General features: G+C 35.1%; 1 protein-coding gene across 1 annotated transcript; it reads left to right on the top strand.

Moving 5' to 3' along the window:
* Positions 1–12,929: 12,929 nt before the first annotated feature.
* Positions 12,930–15,608, top strand: IZUMO3 (IZUMO family member 3). Its single transcript, XM_006143072.1, has 7 exons — positions 12,930–13,181; positions 13,318–13,392; positions 13,535–13,624; positions 13,828–13,845; positions 14,443–14,523; positions 14,941–15,028; positions 15,292–15,608. The coding sequence occupies exons 1-7, from the start codon at positions 12,950–12,952 to the stop codon at positions 15,431–15,433; spliced, it is 726 nt and encodes a 241-aa protein (XP_006143134.1). The 5' UTR covers positions 12,930–12,949; the 3' UTR covers positions 15,434–15,608.
* The last annotated feature ends 4,364 nt before the right edge of the window (positions 15,609–19,972 follow it).

Here is a 19,972-nt window from a genome sequence, read left to right as displayed (position 1 = left end):
TGGGGGGGGGGAGGTTTTTGCTATACGGCGCATGCACTCACCAGAAAGACAGAGAGAGACAGAGAGATAGAAAGAGAAAAATCACCCCCCAGGGGGAATGACCACACCACAATCCCTTCCCTCCATTCTCCTCTCAGGATCTTGGGCACACAAGCACATGCGCCCAGCATGAGTTTAAGCCACCAGGTCCAGGACTCAAACCACGATCGACTACATGGAAGCTCAGTGACATAGCCATTACGCTAACTGCTGGTCCTGATATCTTTTCTCTTTCTACGAGCTCATCACATTACTTTCTGCATTGATTCAATTAAACTTCTTTCAGGTCTTTGAATTAATTATACTGTCCTTGTTCCAGGGACTTTCCACATACTTCCTCCTCTATCTGGAATGTTCTTTCAAAATTCTTTAACCTCAGGACCAGCAGTTAGCATAATGGCTATGTCGCTGGACTCTCACGTAGTCGACCGTGGTTCGAGTCCCGGACCCAACAACTTAAACTCACGCCAGGCGCGTGTGCATGTGTGTCCAGGATCCCAAGAGGAGAATGGAGGAGAAGGGACTGCGGCGTGGCCTTCCCCCCTGGGGGGTGATTTCTCACTTTCTATCTCTCTGTCTCTGTCTGTCTGGCGAGTACACATGCTCTATAGCAAAAAAAACCTCTCCAAAAAAAAGAAAAAAGAAAAAAAAATTCTTTAACTTAGCTACCCCTAGTCATCTTTCAGATCTCAGTTGAAATCCAGATATAGTGTATGTGAAAGAGGAGGGTCCGAGGAAGGACATTTAGAAGAAAAAAAGAGAGACAAAGCATTAATGAGACAGAGAAATGTGGTATTATCTGTTGAAGATAACTTATAGTTTTATCAACTGTACTAGGGAGAAATGTTCACCTGTTGAAATATTCATTTTGAAAGCTAAATAATGTGATTGAATGTATAAAAGAAAGTGAAATAAAAAAAGAAAAAAAAAAACAGAAATTTACTTCTATTTTGAAAAAACCTTCTTTCAGTCTACAGTATAGACAGTATAGCCAGGTTCCTGTGCTCTTCCAAAACCGAGTTCTTGTCTTTTAAATTCTTCTTTCAGTTTTAATTATTCATTTTATTGTATAAATAAACTGGAAGCACCACAAAAAATGGGGAGTTTACTTCATTCACTGATATATTCCCTGCACCTTCCTCAATGTCTACTATTGCAGAAACTGAATGAATATATTAGTCTAATAAGTGAAGTTGTTAATATGGTAATATATTGTCTATGCTATGAAGCTTATTAGAATGCTAATATTGTTTACTTAAAAATCTGTCTTTAAAATGATCACAGTATTAATATTTTACTATTATAATTCTAAAACTTTTTAAATGCATATTTTTAAAATATATTCTAAAAATATATATATGCAAATTACATTTTATCATTCATAAACTTGTTAAAGGTGGACTTACTCTGCTTTTAGATCATAATATCTTAATAATTCCACATGGATCAATCACTATTTTTATTCTGTGACCTTAGAGCATACTGTGCACAAACATATAGCCTGTATCATTGAAAAGATAGTTAATTTAAATGAATTAGTGCAAAATTAATTTCCATAATTTAAAAATCACTAGTTAGTATTAAATCACATCATGTGATAAAGAACATACTAATGTTGCTTCACCCTGCAGAGAAGTAGTAAGAGGATACAGTAAGAGAGTAAAAAGAACACAGGTCTAGAGTTTCAACAGATCTGAGTTTGAATATAGTCTTTATTATGGGAAAACCTTAAGACATGGGCAAAAATCGTAGTATTCATAAACCTAACTATTTATTTGCAAATATGGGAATTATAAATACACTCCTTGTAGGACTGAACATATTAAATGAAATGTAAGACCCAATATCAGAACTAAGGCTTCCAGTAGCCAAGAAATTAAACATAGTTTCATTAATCCTGAATCAACCAATAATTAGGTGTAACTTCAGTTTTATCTCAAAAATCTCAGTTTTTCTCAAAATGATAATTTTCTACTTTTTTAAAAATAATTTTCTAAAGAATTATTTATTTATTTATTTCCATTTGTTATTGTTACTTTTCTTTTTTTCTTTTTTTTATTTGATGAGAGAGAGAAAAAGGGAAAGTGAGAAAGCAAGCCACCAGATCCGGGACTTAAACCATGGTTGGCCATGTGGGAATCCAGCCCCCTTATCCACCACACCACCTGCTGGCCCCGATAGTTTTCTTTTTCCTTTTGGGATAAAGTTTTAATTTCTATGTAATATTCTAAAAAATTTTGGGGAAGTTATATTTGTCAGTGGTTCCTTTTCTTAATCTTACATTTTTCTCACTTTGCAATATATTACCCTTTGCTCACACACGTTACCAGCATTCTCACCTAACAAGTGTAAGAACACTGTATGTTTACATTTGTCCAAACATAAGTGGGCATTCTCACTCAGTTGGAATTCATATAAATATTTTAAAGCTAATTTTATTTCCTCTGTGAGAGAGACAATGATAGAGATATAGACATCTTTCCACTGAGACAAGGTCTTCACGCTGTAATCCTGCCCCGGCCCCCTCCAGCTAAGCCAGCTAAATTCATGGGAATGCATGTATGTTCCTGGCATGTCCAGGGAAACCTCAGGAAGGCAGTCTGAGACTGTCCCACGTAGCCACAGCACTTGGGAGTATCACATTACCACCGTGCTTCCACTGTATCCGACAAAAAAAGACTGATCACTTATTTTTATGTCGATCTAATTGTCAACATTTTTTATTATTATCTTGCATAAAATTAGCAGTTTCTCTGTAGTCAGTGATTATCTCTCAGAAGAGAGATCTTCCAGTTTAAAAGAAAATCGATCAGATTTGAGTATCAATTCTTAGTTGATGAAGCATTTCTTTTTCAGGTTGATTTGAAATTAGATGCCAGATTTTAAAATGGAGTATTTACAAAAGAATTCTTATTTCGCCAATATAATTTATACTGTGGCAACTCAAAACCTAAAGCTACCAGAGTATAAGGAATAGGCATTTGACTCACAGTATGTGAGCTTAAAACTAGAAACTATCTTCTCCCTAAACTTCAGAAAACTTGGTCGTCTTCATACAATTAGTGCTAAAAAATTTTCATGAAGCAAGTGGATGAGGAAGAGGAGGATGCCATAAATTAAACGGTAGAATGATCTCTAGCATAGCTGAAGTAGGTTGGATTTGCTTAGTTTGTCCTCAGAGCCTACTTATTTCTTCCCAAAAGCCTACAGCCAAGAATTGTGATAAATATCTCATTTTAAAGGTATCTGATAGTGCAATTCAATTACTTCTATATCAATGTATACTGGAATAATGGAGTTGGATGTAGCTTTATAAAGTTTATTCAATATACTTTAAAGATCTCTAATCATTTAGTCATTATCAAGGTCCATTTGGAAATTTTTATTTAATATGAGGATAGTTGCAGGTCTAGGGTTAGGCTATAGATAGGGATTTAGATGTCAAAATCAGAAGAGTAGTCGAGATTAAGTAGAATGAGAATCAAAGGGGATTAAGAGGTGCCCTGGAGAAAACGTTAAGTATCAGGTCAAAAAAGAAACTATGTTCTACAAAAGGAAATGAAAAGCAGCTGGTCAGACAGGAAAAGAAAATACAGAATGAAAATTGAGAAAAATGTAGGTTATGATAGTTTGCAAAAGGTAGTGACCCTCTCTGCCAAATGCAGCTATAGCCAATAAGATGTAAACTAGGAAGATCCATTGGATTTTGTAGTACATTATTGATTCATCACTCTTAACTAATGTTTTATAAAGTACTCAATATACATTTTTCAGTCTAATTCTTGAAATGACCCTATAAAATCAACATGATAGCATATTAGAGCCATCTTTATAAATGAAGAAACTAAGGCTTAAACAGACCCAATAGATTTGTGCAATGCCTTACAACTAATGAATCAGAAAGGAAGTACACGTTTTATTTGTAATAACAATAAGAACCTCAACAACCAGGAAAGCACAATTATCAAATGTTTTATAATGGAACTAGGAAATGTATGAAAATTAGTTCAACTGTTCTAGTGTTTTGCCCTCTGTCATCTAAACTCAAAATACATTTTTTTCTCTTAATTTTAATTTTTCTTGAGCATATTTTATCCATTTGATTGAGCTAAGATAAAATATGCATCAAGATATTTAGTTAATGGAATCTCATTCAGCTAAGTGTTGGGTATTGGAGTTGGACCTAATATCTTGCCCTCAAAGAACACATAATCTTTGACAAGTCAAGTTTTTTCTTTAGGAAGTTCAGTTTCTTTACGTAATAAATTGGAGTGGATCTAGTTTTTGTCCATGCAGTTCCCATGATTATTAAATAGTATGGTACTTCTAAAAATGCCTAATGTGTATCAGAAGTCTGTTAAATACATAAACTCTAAGTACTTGCTAACATTTTCAATAAATTCATAACATTTTTATACAAAAATAGCTTTAAAAAGTAGACCAATGGTTCTGAAATCATTTATTTGTTGTTATCATAAATTAAGAATAATTTATTTACTGACTTTGAGTACATTAGTAAAATCCAATACAGTTGTTCATTGTTAAGACTTACTAAAAATTTTATTATGGTCTCAAAAGAATTATTTGCCTCCATTGCTTACCATTATAATAAAATAGAAGTTTTAATCTGACCACATTGTTATGTTGGAATTTACTTCCTGTTTAGTCTGAACTCATGAGCTCACTGAGATTAGATAGTGATCACTACAGGATGATAGATCTGCCTTAACAAATTTACTGGAGCACTACATAGCTAATTTTACTGGACTATACATTGCAAATGTTACTGGAGTAGATCTTATAATGTGAATCTGTGCTTAGGTCAATAGTACCTTTTTTTAAGCTACTTAACCTTCATCTCTGAAGGTAACACATGTCTTCAACAATTAAACTGCTTTTACCAACCCACTGAGTCTATCTCCCAGATGTACCTCAAGAAGTAGAGTACATATTCAAATCTGCCAGTCTCTGACTTAGATTCCCATTATACATACTCCCATTTTTTGTAACCTCAATTTAGCAAGTAAGAATGTATTTGGAATAGCACTAATTTCAAATAGTCTACATCCAAAAAATAATTTACATTGACCATAAGCTTTGGTATATGCTCACATAAGTTAAAAGTCCAGAGGTATGGCAGATTTCCAGCAGAGCTGGATCTAGTACCTCAGATTACAGTCTCAAAACATAGCTCTCATGGGAACCAGCAGTTAGCATAATGGCTATGTCACTGGACTCCCACATAGTCTACCGCGGTTCGCGTCCCGGACCCGGTGGCTTAAAACTCACGCCATGTGCGTGCGTGCCCAAGATCCCGAGAGGAGAATGGAGGAGAAGGGACTGCAGCGTGACCATCACCCCTGGGGGGTGATTTCTCGCTTTCTGTCTCTCTGTCTCTGTCTGTCTGGTGAGCGCATGTGCCCTATAGTGAAAACCTCTACCAAAAAAAAAAAAAAAAAAACATAGCTCTCATGACTCTCCACTGGCCACATGTTAGTCTCAACACTGTGAACTCTTAGTGGTTACCTCATGGGGTGATGTACTGGTAAACTGGCTCTCAAAAAAAAAGAGAGAGAGAAAGAGAAAGAAAAATTTAAAGCTTTCATTTATAGGATTTGCGATTTCTATGGTGTAAATACTAGGACCAGGTTCAAGCTACTTATCTGATGTGTAGAGTTGGTTATATAATCAGCTCTCACAAGTCAGAGGTAAGGGCCAGGTCCCATATATAGCTCTGGCTATTGTGGCTCCTGTCCTCAGAATTTCACATTACCAAATCCTGGGAAACCTGAAGTGTTTCTTCTGCTTGCTCCTGAGAAAAAAAGGAGAAAATGTCTTTTCCCCAAAACTTTCCATTAATATTTGCCAATATCTAATGGGCTGTGATTGGTTTATATACACATTCCTGATGCACTTTCTAGAGGGAAAAAAATGCATCAAAGATCATAAAAGAGTTTGTGGAAAATATGTATTATGAAAAATCTAGGCTGAATTTCACTTTTTTTTTTGCACCAAAATAAACTATACTTCAATTTCATTTTCCACAAACAGTTTCAAGTCCCCTTGTCCTAACCAACTTAAGCTAGTCTAGGGCTCACCCTCTGATCTGTGAATAATTCCAACCAAAATTTCCCCATTTGTTTAGGGTAGAACAAAATATACATTCAGAAACAAGAGGACTGTAACCCAAAATAAATACATAAATAAATACATACATATATGAGAAGTTTTAGAAAAGTTAATGAAAAATACATATGATGAAAAAAGCAGCACAGATTTCACTTTGCATCAAAATAAACTGGTATTTTAATTCCAATTTTACATGAACTTTTAGAAGTCCTTTCATACATGTGTGCATCTCTCTCTCTCTCTCTCTCTCTCTCTCTCTCTCTTATATATATTGCCTATACAAAAAGGTGTATGTTCGTATACATGAAAATTAATGCTGGAGAAGAAACAAAAAAGTGGCACTTGACCACATAAAAGAAAAACCTTTTAGGTTAAATTATCAGTTCTTCAAAATGTTTTTAACTGGATGCATAAAGAAAGTCTTTTTTTTTTTTTTTTTAACTTGCTAGAGGGCATGTGTGCTCACTGGAGAGAGACACGGAAACAGAGAAAATAAAGCATCCCCATGGAGAACAGTCACATGGCAATCTCTTCCCCAGTTCTCCCTCCTTTTGCAATTTTGGATATGTATGCCCAAGTGCCTCATGTGTTTTTCAAGCCACTGGGTCCAAGAGTTAAACCACATAGTGTGCTATGCTGGATCTAGTTGTCTTAACCACCAGATTACAAACTGGACATTAAAGTAAAAACATAAATATATAACTTGCTTTCCATTGTTAAAGTCAACCTTGGATTTTGATACATGAACCAGTATCAGTGTCAATAATTTTGAAAATAGTTCTTCTAATTGAGTAATTCATCTCCCCCCAAATGATTCAGTGTTATTACATTAAATTTTAGCTTATGGTAGGTTATGTGGAAGTACTAGTATATTTTTCTCATTTTTACTATGAGAAATGGTCCATTATCATTGCTCTCGATATGGATGTTGTTATAAAAGAATTTGTTTTAACATCCTAATAAGGATTTTCATTCCCTCTACCATCCAACTAATGTTTCGTGCAGTTGTGCTATATGGTAGTCAGCTGCAAACGATATTGGGGGCACAATGAGTAAGCAGATAAAGACCCATTTCTGTGTTCATCCACAGCACTGCTTCCATGTCGGCAGGTCATTACCGCTTAATTTTTTCTATCTTCGGCAGATTTAAAATCATATAGGAGTACTGCAATCAGACGAACATCTTCTTTTTATTTCCTCCCCACACAGCATTTTGCAAATGTTAAAATAGCAATTTAACTGTTTTTTTTTTTCCCTAGTGTCCTGTGTATTTGTGGACTGTGTGGAGATTAATAGCAGTCTGCAATAATCTGTAGTCCTTTGCAGGAAAAAAAACTATGCTGCTGTTTCTGGAAAGAAATAATTGGTACGTAGCTTATAGAGTCAACGTCTGAATTTAATGGAGCATAAAGGGGTGGTATTTCTCATGAAGGAGGCATATTATCCGTTTAAACAGCTTTCAGTCTTGCACATAAATTAGGCCTTCGACAAGCTTTGGAAAAAGAGAAACCACACAGTAATGAATTAACATGCTTGCATATTTCTAACAAAGAAACCATCTCTTTTGAAAAGAAGAGAAAGCTCTAGTGTCTCTGGTACATTTGGAAATCTGAAATTAATTATTGACTTTTCCATATTGTTTGCAGCCACTTTGTTTGCCCATTTATTGTAAAATGTATATATGGTAATTGTTTTACAGACGCTCATAAAACCCTGACTGCAAATGAGATAATGCATGACCAATTTATCACATATGCCCTTCAGAACTAAAACTTGGCATCAATGAAAAGTGGTCGATGCACACTTTGTTAAGGTCTTTCTTAAAGTATCAGGGAAAGAAAATTTTATAGAGTATTTATGGTGAAGTTCTCAAAGAGCTGCAATTGAAAACCATTTTATTTTATTTTTTTTATAAAGTGTTCTTATAGTTTAAAAAACTAATTTGGAACAGCTTCCAGTTATTTTGATGAATATGCTCCTAAAAATTACTTAAAAACTTGTAGAATATGGAACTTGACTTATTCCTTCTCCTCTCATATATGTAACATGAGAATTTCTATTCTTCAAAGAAGAAATTTTGTATATACATATATACACATCTATTGTTATACTTGCAATAAATCTGAATAATTAATATAAAGTAGATACTTTAAAATGATCATTCTTTGACTATTAGCTATGTCAGCTAGGAGGAACCCCAATTAAACCCAAACTCTTGGGGTCTTATGCCACTTACCTATTTAGTTTATCTCTAAATAGTACTAACTTTCTATCAGAAAGATTTTGTAAGCTCATGTGTAAAATGAATATAAACCATTATTGACTCAGATAATTTGTTAAATATTACTTACTGCTGTTGTTGGCTATTATGTTCTCATAGTCATTTTATTTTTGCATTTTAATTTCCTTTGAAGGGAGGAAAAGAGAAATACTACATTTACCTGGTATTTATTTCAGGTTAACTAGATAAACATCTATGCCCTTTCACATGCAATATTAAAGAAAATCATATACTTTAATCAGTAGGCAAACAAGATAGTTGAATATAAACTTACCTCAAATCTACTATACAAGCAATTGGAAGGAGATGAAAAAAGAATTTGGTAAAAGGAGAAATATTAAAAGATGGCTGAGATTATAGACTCTATTAAAAAACTAATGGGAAATAATAACAAAAAGCATCTTTCTTTTATCACAAAAATAATTTCCTAAAGGGTCCCTATTATTTCTAATTTGAGTTGATGTTCATGGCTTCGGATTAACTCTATTTGGGAAATATTTGGGGTATTTTGGAAAGAATATGGATTTCAAGATAAATTTGGGTTGTAGCCTCTAATCTTAACGTTTAGGTATGTTACTTCAGGTAAGTTTTTAGTATCTCTGAACATCAGGTTAATATTTTACGTAATTTTTAATAATAATTTATTTTATTTACTGTTATTATTTATTTTTAATTTACTATAGGGCACATGCATACACCAGAGAAAGACAGAGAGAGAGAGAGAGAGAGAGAGGGAGAAGTAAAGTGAGAAAACAAGCTGCCAGGTCCGAGACTCGAACCTCAGTCAGTCATGTGAGAGTCCTTACACCTCCTTAACTATCATGCCACTTTCTGGCCCAAGACTAATATTTTATAAAATGGAAGCAGCAATGCAAAATTGTCTTGAGACTTAAACATTATTGTGTTTATAGTACGAGGACACATTTATTTATACCATTCACAGATATAGAAAGAAAACATGTTTTCTTCATACTTTGTAATTGATCTGGGTTTTCTCTGAACTCTTCACTTCTTACCTCACTGGGGAGGGAAAACAAACAAACAAACAACAGTGGCACATGATAAACCCTCTCTTACCCATTAACTTAAACACTTTTTTTAAGGTAACTACATTTCTTTTGGAAGAATCATTCTTTCATACTTCCTTCTCCTTTCCTGCTTCTTTTCAAAATTAGATGCAGGAATGGGGAAGTGGAAGGTTTATGTTACCTCATGGTACTATGTGGTTGAAGGGGGTACCCACAAAGATAGCTTTAAACATTTCTGAATTCCAAGTGATGGCTTCCTTACCTTAGATTATTGCCAGGAATGTGACTAGAAAAGGTATCCGGATAATTTGACAAACTTTTAGGAGATGTTGTGAAGTGATAGGGGTGTGAAGCAATAGAACAGGGTTCAAAGGGGATAAATAATGCATCAGAAAAGAGCCTATAGGAAGCTTGAGATTGAGCTACAAAGTTTTATTGTTTTTATTTATGAATCTAGAAGTCAAATCTATCATGGAATTAGGGAAAATTTTTGTAAGAAACTTCTTCATAAAACTTGTTTTTTTTCATTTTAAACCTCCATTATGTGACTTGCAACCAAGTCAAATTATACCAAACCAAAGGAAACAAATAAAAATAACAAAAACAGATGGCAGCCCTTAAAAGGGGTTCTTTGTTAGTGTGACAGCACAAGCCTGCTTCCCTGAACATTTTATCTGTGTAAGAACTATAAGTGAGGAAATACGTGCTATTCTGTATCTATTATACTATCTTAAACAGAGTTCAACTAGCTGTTCTACTGATTTGTGCTGACTATAAATCATATCCCCTTGGGGACCAACACTTGGCGTAATGGCTATGTCACTGGACTCCCACATAGTCGACTGTGGTTTGAGTCCTGGACCCAGTGGCTTAATCTCACGTGCATGCCCAAGATCCCAAGAGGAGAATGGAGCAGAAGGGATTGCGGCATGGCCATTCCCCCTAGGGGTTGATTTCTCACTTTCTCTCTCTCTCTCTCTCTCTCTCTCTCCCTCTGTCTGTCTGGCAAGCACACAAGCCCTACAACAAAAACCTCTCAAAAAAAAAAAAAAGAAAAAAGAAAAAGAAATCATATCCCCTTCATGTCAATCCAAAACAAATACTAGATTATGAATCCAGAATTTCAGTATTTGCTTTTTGCTTCCCAGAGATGAGTATTACTATTTCAACTAAGTAATGCCATCACTACAGTTGCAATCATTTTCCAAACAGCAGCTCAAATGTTTTACATTTATAAAATTCAAGAGACTATCCCATGATAATTGTGGTTATTTTCTTATCTGTTACACACTCCATCATGAGTGCTTTCAGGATTCTCCCTCTGAGCACTATTGGATTCTTGCTTATCAAATACTTTTTAGTCTTTTGAAATCATCCTCTTTACAAGGAATTTCTCCAAGTTGATGAGTGTTGGTCTGTCTTTGCACAGACCTCTCCCTGTATCTCTTGCCTTCAGCGCTGCGCTATTATCTTTTTACTGTTTTCCTCATGAGAATGAGATTTCCTCCATTGTTCTTCCTTTCATGTGCCCCCTTCAAACAAACGGCCCTCCCTGCCTTACTTAGAAGTGACTTGCCTTTGTCTACTCTTTCCAAACTATCCAAAGGCCAAATAATTTTTTTCTTTCATCCTAAGAACCTAGACTACAAACTAAGCCAGAGAGTGAAGTGGAGATAAAGATGGCAGATGGGTCACTAAGTCTAGGTCTAGATAATATTTCATGGAGTTAAGTTTAGATAATTCAGTAAAGTGCCAGAGGACTCTCTTTGAACTGTCCAAAGGTAAAATAAGTATAATTGACAAGGAAATACCTATAATCTATATCCTCTTATAACAAAGAGTTTGCTTTTATACCTGGCCAGTTGCTTGTCAATTTTCATATCCCCCATAGTCTCCAACTTTGGTTTCCTGAGATAATTTAATGCTATTAGCTAACTAGTCTTCAGACCTCAGTATGTGAAAATCCTTTAGAGGATCTTCTAAAAATGAGATCAACTAGCCAAAGGAATATAAAATCAAAAGAGGGAGATGCCAGTTGCATATGTCATGAGTGATCAAATTTGAATTGGTTCCACATCTTTTCATTTGTCAAAATCAAACAAATTATTTTTTCTATATCCAGAAATTGATTGTTGATAGGAAATGAAGTAAGTAGAATTTGGAATCATGTACATATGAGATCAAATCCTGAAATTATAACTACTGATTCATTATTCATTTTTCCAGGGAGAATTTTTTCGTATCTCAGTTTTTTAGCAGCAAAAAGGAGATGACAATCTTTCAAAGGATTGTTGTGCTGTAAAGTCTAGTGATTGTCTATCTGAAGAGTTTACCATAATACACATCATGTGATAGGCATACAATTAATGATAGTTCCTTTGGTTTCATTTCAACCTTCTACTCCATGACTATCCTGTATCTTAGGCTTACATTCTACCACTAACCCTCTAGTTAGTGCCAGTATTTTCTGGTGCCTAGGAGGTAACAGCTATATAAGCAATACGTTAAAACGAAAGTAACAGGTGCTCTGAAAAATCTACGTATCAGCCTTAATTTCTTTAAATATCTTTACTCAAAGATCTTTAAACTAAAGAAATAACATTTATTTGGCCACTTGCCATGAAGATGACCTGAGACAGCAGACTTATTTGATAACTGTGGTTATGTTTTTATGTATGACATGCTTCACTGCCAATATTTTAGCAACTGAATCACCTACGAAAAGACCCTGGATTCTTTCTCAACACTTTATATTTCTCAATTGTTGTTTCTAGTCTCTAGCTCCACACTCTCCATGAGAACATTATGAAAAGTTTACAAAAATATGGATAGAAAAATCACTCCACAGTCAAAGATAGCCTGAATTTTCTTTGAAATTATAAACTATATCAAAATGACTAATTATTATTATATATAAAAATATATTCCTAGTTCCCAACAATTCTACTGCCAGTAAAGACTGGGATCCCAAGAAACTCAATATTTTGCTTTGCCTTCTTCCACTGGAGGAGTAGAGCTTGGATTACACAGAATCTAAGGTCCTGTGAGAGTTCCTCCAGTATCCATCTCTGTTAATATACTATTCCAGTGACAAGCAAGGGCTTGGAAACCTACTAAGGATACAAGTAAGGGAAACAGTAAAAAACACTCTTTTTTTGAAACAGTTCCCTGTACAGAACTCTGCTTTTGTGAGCTCAAGACCTTTCTCTCTTTCTGTTCTACACTCAGAATTCGGGTATCCACTGCTTGGCTGGCAGTTCCATCTCTTTGGAATGAAGGATAAAAGTCAGAAAACAATGGAAGATCCTTAGGGAAGTGAGATTGCCTGAAAGTGGGATGGAAATAGAGGGAAAGGTGGAATCAGACTCTCCAGGCCAAGGCTCTCATTCCTGGATTTTTGAAGGAAAAGGAACTAGGAGAAGTAGTTGCCAGGACAACCTGCTGTTGGAGAAATGGGGGTTTAGGCAAGGAAATGAGTAACCTATGGTCACTCCTGCTCCTGCCCCTGTCCCTGGAAGCCTTCTACGGGGTCACAGGCTGTTTGGAGTGTGACCTTAAATTCACAGAAGATGTTAAGTCCTTGCTGGCAAACCTGTTACCCTCAGAAGTCCCTGGTCGAACTCATCTGTTTCAACAACACATTAAGGACGTGATCCATTTAAGCTTTAAGGTCTCTCACAGTGACAAGAGACTTTGGGTGTTGGGTGAGAGAAGCTTGAGTCCCTAAGAGTTTTGTGATTTAAAATGAAAAGGAGGGTAGAGAAGAGGATAGCTGGTCCACATAATTTCCTCCACAGATATCATTATTGTTGCATATGTACCTTTTCTATTCTTTTCTAGATGTTGCAAAGGTTGTCAAGTTGAGAACATGGCTGAAGGAGGAATTTTACAAACTGGGCAATGAATCATGGAAAGGTGAGGTAATTCATTCTGAAAAGTTGTACTGCCCAAGCAAGTCTGAGGAAATATGGCTGGGGAAACAGGCAAGACAATTAGAATTAAATTCTAAACAGGACAGTCACCCTTACTTTCTGATCTCCCTTCTACCTCCTCTTAGGTGTCTTTATCTTTCAAGGAAAGCTGCTCAAGGTCCGCAGAGACTTGGAATCCAAATTGACAGAGACATTAAAGACTTTCTCTGATGTCGGTAGTGAAAACTTTTTATCTTTTAACACCAAAATTATGTGAAAGACATAGAAAATGAGGGGTGAGAGGAGGAAGAGATTCCTATCAGAGATGTTTAGAATAGGTCAACATGGAGCCGGGTAAAAGATAAAGAGCACTTGGGTAGACGTATGGTAAACTGTATGTTGCTCATAAGCTCATCAGAACTTTCTGGTTTTCTTTTAGCTTGTTCTGAAGATTGCAGTGAGTACGATACATGTGACATGACACCTTGAGGTTTCAGCCAATATATTCCCACCTCCTTTGCTCTATATGACCCTAAGTTTTACCCTGTTTTTTTTTTTTTAATTGAGAATCCAATTCCTAGAGCTATGATTACAAGAAGAATACACTAAGATTTGACAAAAAACTCTAGTTTATGACACCTTTCAGACACCTCACAGATTTTGAAAGTCCTCAGATGCCTCCTTGAGCAGTTTGCAATCCATGCCCCAATAATATAAGTTGAGATATCACTTCTTCCTACTTTCCCCTAGAAAGATCACTATAACTAAAGATACGACCCATCAAGAAACTTGATTTCTGGGGAGAGAAGTAATTCATAGCAATGAAAACTATAGTGAATTGACAATGCCTGAGATCAAATCCAAACCCGTCTGAGCTAAATAACCCCATGCTATGTTCCCATCTGATTCTTCTACCCTTTATGAGTTGTGATTGAGGGTCCCATTCTGATTTTTCTCCCCTTTATCAGTTGTGATTGAGGGTCCCATGCTGATTTTTCTCCCCTTTATCAGTTGTGACTGAGGGTCCCATTCTGATTGTTCTCCCCTTTATCAGTTGTGACTGAGGGACCCATTCTTGATTGTTGGACATGTCTTCGCATCACCCCCCGGTGCTTCAAAGGAGAATACTGTGGAGGTAACAAAGATTGTGGTGTGGCAATTTGAGGGACTAGGAATCAAGGATGTGGATTTTTCATTGATTTATTCAACAGATATTTGTTGATCACCTTCTATGCTGGTCATAACCAGTTTACAACATAAGAACTAAACTGTGGGGTAAAACTTATACTCATGTGAGTAACTTAGCACTGAACTAATTGAAGAGATGGGAAATAAGTTTGGATGAGAGGTGGAAAAATTGAGCTATGGCCAGAAAGAGCAAAAGTCCTGTAAAACCGAGGGGTCTAAGTGAAGTAAATATGTTAAAGCAGTAAACAGCAAAAACTGAGGTGAAAAGATTCTTCTCTTCTGGATATAAATATTACTGGTTTTCTTCTCCAAAACTAACTCTTTCTTTTTTATGTATTTTTTTTTCCCTTTCTCATTCCTGAAGAGGATTCCAAGAAGGCTGAGAATCGAGAGATTGCACTGTTTCTGATACTGTTGGTGGAAGTTGCAGTACTAGGAAGTGTCCTATTACTGTGAGTTTTCTCCTCTCCAAATAAACACTGGGTCAAGCATTCCTTCGGCAAAGCAATCACCTAAATTTCATCCTCTCCCTAATGGAAAATCTGGTATCTAATACTGTCAGGAGTGAAATGGGTGGAAGTTTGATGGGATAATAATTGGAACACAAAAAAAAAGAAGAGAAATACCCAGAAAAGGAGGGGAAAAAAAGTATAATTGTTTTAAAGAGCGTGACTACTGATAATGAAGTTGGGATTGTCTTCTTTCTCTACTCTAGATTCTATATTCGTGTCTCTCATCGGAGGAAAATACAAACAATTCGAAGGTCACTAACAAAATATTTGAAGAAGAAACTTGAAGAATTAGTGGAGATGGCAGAAGCAAAGGAGACCAAGAAAGAGTTTGGACCTGGAAAATAAATGCATAGGCAGAGACAGGAGGTCTTTCTTGATTCTCTTAAGTGTTGACTCAGAGTAGAAAACAGAATTAAGCTCTTTTCTGGTCATCAAGTCATGGTATTTTAAAACTGAAACAGAACTTGGACTTTCTGTAGTGAAGATGCTATTGATATCCTGAGGCAATGGAAGCAGTGAGAAGGCAAATGATTTACTCAAGAGTTGAACAGAAAGTAACACTGGTATGTTGCAATGTACATAAGTGATGATATGCTGAATGGAAATAAAGATTGCATCATTAGTAGTTTTCATTAATATCTGTAATTATAACAGTCTTTACATTGTTAAAGCTACTCTCATTTCTAACTTTGTTTTGTTATTGTTTCTATATTTATCTATTTATCATTAAGTTTAATATGGACACTTTTTTATTGTTCACACATAATGCTAAATCTTCATATTACACATCCATGAAAAAAATGTCCAACACATTGATTCTGAATAGCTGAGGTCTTACCCAATCATTTTTCCTAAGTCTGTGTTCTAAGACAAAGTTAGATGTTAACATTTTTTTCTTTTAGTTTCCACTGAGCAGTTTTTTCATCTGTGTAGCACCCTAATTAGTGCTTTACATCTGTGATCTAATGGAGTTCTCACAACAGCCTTGCGATACTATGATTTCCATTTTATGGATGATGAAATCAAATATCTCTAACTCAAAGACAAATGGCTACTAATCTGGGCTATGACAAACTTCACTGATGGCTGACCTGTGCTGGTCTAAACCATCTAATAGTTATTACTATTGACAACTATAGGCATGTAATCATGATCAATTAATAGAGAGATGATAAATGAGAGTTTATTATTTTAATATATTCTTGATTATGCAGCTAGTAGGCAAAAAAGCCTGGAATAAACCTGAGATCTGCTTAACCCTAAAATTCATAAGCCTACCATTCTAGTATGTTTCCTTTTGTTCTGGAAGCTTATTTGAGAAGATAAACATCACAGTTTAACAGGAGGGAATGTTTTCAGGAGTCCTATTTCAATGGTGGGTAGGACATTTGCACATTTGCACAATAGATCTCTGAGTGCTTGATTATTATCACTACTGCACTAATGAGATAATGGCTGAATGGGAAAGAACTTGTGGAAAGTCTGAGCACTGATATCTCTCAAGTGCTAAATTTGAAATTCATGTTTGAAAATCATAGATAAGACTGTCCTGGAGTATCTATAATTTCCCCAAAACATAAAGTTTATCTCTCCCCAAATCTTTCTGAGATATATTAACTTCTTTCATAGTCTTAGTTACATTATTGTCTCATACTGTTTTATTTTTCAGTATAGAAAATTATAAAAATGGGATCATGTATTTGCTGGGTTTTCTTTTTGTTTTGTTTTTTAGAGGTTTTTGCTATAGGGTGCATGTACGTGCCAGAGAGACAGAGAGAGACAGAGACACAGAAAGCGAGAAATCACCACGCCCTCCCCCCCCACCCCTAGGAGGGATGGCCATACCGCAATCCCTTCTCCTCTATACTCCTTTTGGAATCTTGGGCATGTATGCAGACATGCCCGGCATGAGTTTAAGCCACCGGGTCCAGGACTTGAACCATGGTTGACTACATGGGAGTCCAGTGACATAGCCATTAGGCCAACTGCTGGTCCCATTGTTGGATTTTTTTTTTTAAGTTTCTTTGTTTTAGGGCAGTCATTTTTTTTTAATTTATATTTTAATATTGGTATTTTACTGTATATAATTAGAGTACACAACCTTATTATTTTAAGCTCATTTCTTCCATGAGCAATAGACAGAGAGAAGAGAGAGAAAGACATATAGACAGCATTCTCAACAGGGTTTTGATGGCTTGATCCACCCTCTCCCTTCAGTCAGACCTAGATCGTAGGTAAGGGTGGGCCCAGCATACTTAGGGAGGTCTCCATACTTGAACCTGGAACCTTCTCTTGTGTAACTGCGTCACAGAGTGTCATATTTTACTTCTGAATCACCATCTGGCCCATGAGATTTTGATAAACATGTGCATATATCTAATGAATCTAGTGAAATGATTATTGTATTTGTCAAGATAATTAACATTTTATCTTGTCATCCCCTCCCTCTGTGCTCTCCTCCACCCCCTAATACTCCACTCTCATCACACCATTCCATCCCAGGAAAACTTGCTTAAAATTTTAGAATATATCTTTCATTATTTTTATCAAACTCTAAATATTTATAAGTAAATGGACATGCACATATACATGAATAGGTAATTTTTCTCAACTTAAAATTACACATACTTTTCTATATGTTGATTTTCATATCTAAATACTTTGCAAAAATTATGTTAAATAATCTGAGTTAGCTACTCTTTTTGGTGGTCATATACAGCGTTGTGGTGTTGGTACCATAATGATTCTAACATTCCTCTACTGATAGGCAATCTCTTTATTTCCTTTTTTGTGCTATGAATATTGCTGCAATAAGTGGCTGTGTGCACATAATTTACTGATAGTTTCATTTGTAACATTGTGTTATGGAATTGGTATATCAGAAGTGAGAGTTATAAGTACTTTGAAAGTTAATAAATGTGAGCAAAATATTGAAAAAAATCTTCATATATATTGGTAATAATAATAGTTCATGCAACAGGTAGTGTGGTGGTTAAGATGCTGAACCCCACATGGCCAACCACAATACAAGTCCCAGAACTAGTGGCTTGCTTTCTTTGCTTTCTCTCTCTCTCTTTATATGTATGTGTGTGTGTGTGTGTGTGTGTATATATATATATATATATATATATATATATATTGTATTTATATACATATATATTATGGTTAAATTTAAAAATGTTAATTAATAATGAATAAAATTAAATAAATAATTTTAAAAAATCAGAAGTCATGCCCTCCTCACCCAGGTGCTAATACACACACACACACACACACACACACACACACACACACGTACATATGTATATATGAAACAGTCCAGGTTTGCTACTCCTCTGCCAATATGGAATAAAGTGTATGCTCTAAGTTTTGCAGCATGATAAATATAATAATTTACTTTTCTAAAAGAATTATGTTATTTAACTTTACTTATTTATTTGACCAGACAGGAACAGAGTGACAGAAAGAAAAAGAGGGAAGAGTGAAAAAGTGAGAAAGCAAGCTGCCAGGTCTGGGCCTCAAACCTTGGCCAGGCAAGTGAGAGTTAAACCACCATGCCATCTGCCAGCCCCCATAATTTACTTCTATCTACTAGTGAGACAGCACCTTTTCATATAATTCAGTGTCACCTGAATTAGCTCTATAAAAAATTGCTTATTCATGTACTCTGCTAATTTTATTTGAATTACCTATTTTTATCAATTTGAGACAGGAACTTCTAAAATATAGATGTTAACTCTATCATCTTTCTTGCAGATACATATTTCCCTGAATCTATTATGTGTATACTGAATACTTAAAGTGTGTTTTAGCTACCTATTTGACATAAAATAAGGATGAATTGATTTTTACATATCTTATATCCAGTCAATTAGCAAGTTTGCTTCTTAATTTTATTTGGCAAAAATTAAAGTCAATTGTATTTTCTAGGTACCCAATAATTAGTATCCAAAAAAAATGATTAATATTTTATTTCCTATTATTTGCACCATTTATTTTTCTTTCTTTATTCCAGCGCATTTGTAAGAATTTTTGTCAGTACTGAATAATAATCAACATTGTTATTATTTTTAAAGGAATCATAGCTCAATCATTATACAACTATTAGGTCTTTAGAAAACAATTACTAAGAAAGTTAAAACATTAAGTGATTTAAATATTTGAAAGTTATTATATTGAAATTATTTCATAAAAACATGAGATTTGCTTCTATTTTAAAAAGTGTTTTATTTTTGTTCTTCATAAGTGACAGAGAAAAACACCCTAAACCCTGACCCCTCCCCCAACCCTACAACTAGCCCGGATCAAGGGCACATTCCCAGGCATACTAGGCAGACCCAGGACACAAGGGAAGCTTTCTCATATGGCCTCCAGCATGGCTCAGTAGCACTGCTACTGTCTGCCTCACCAAGGCTGAGTCTAAGGTGGTTCTTTGGAATTAAAAAATATAGTTCTCTAGAAGAATTCGAATGTGCAAGTGATTTTAGATCATTTTGATGCCTTCAAAAGGTCAAATCTCAAAACCTTTCCTGAGTTGATTATACTAGTTCAAAATAAATTAGATGATTTCTCATCAGTAATATATTTCTTTGTCCTCTTAGTTCCAGAATATACCAAAAACAAAACAAAACAAAACAAAAAATCCAGGGGCCAGAAATCAAAATACATTAGAAAATATACTCAGAAAACTATCACAAGAAAGAAAAACTTCCCTCTGCCCCCAAACTTGCTCAACTCTGTTTATAATCTCTCTATAATCTCTTTCTGGCATGATTTTTTTCCCAACAGAACAGAGAAGGAATATAAGAAGCAAACTTGCAGAGAGAAGATAAACAGATATTAAAATTATAATAAAATATTGACCATAAAATAAGTTTTGTCTGA

This window comes from Tupaia chinensis, unplaced genomic scaffold (genome assembly GCF_000334495.1).
Source record: "Tupaia chinensis unplaced genomic scaffold, TupChi_1.0 Scaffold000093_1, whole genome shotgun sequence".
Lineage (NCBI taxonomy): Eukaryota > Metazoa > Chordata > Mammalia > Scandentia > Tupaiidae > Tupaia > Tupaia belangeri.
The sequence above is the reverse complement of the archived record's forward strand: the minus strand, read 5'-3'. Positions and strand labels throughout refer to the sequence as shown.

What these genes read in the sequence shown, in the direction of transcription:
- IZUMO3 (XM_006143072.1), top strand. Translation starts at nt 12,950, where the DNA reads ATGAGTAACCTATGGTCACTCCTGCTCCTGCCCCTGTCCCTGGAAGCC. An exon ending in GGGCAATGAATCATGGAAAG is followed by an intron (nt 13,393 to 13,534) that starts GTGAGGTAATTC and finishes ACCTCCTCTTAG; the next exon opens with GTGTCTTTATCTTTCAAGGA. An exon ending in CAAAGGAGAATACTGTGGAG is followed by an intron (nt 14,524 to 14,940) that starts GTAACAAAGATT and finishes TCATTCCTGAAG; the next exon opens with AGGATTCCAAGAAGGCTGAG.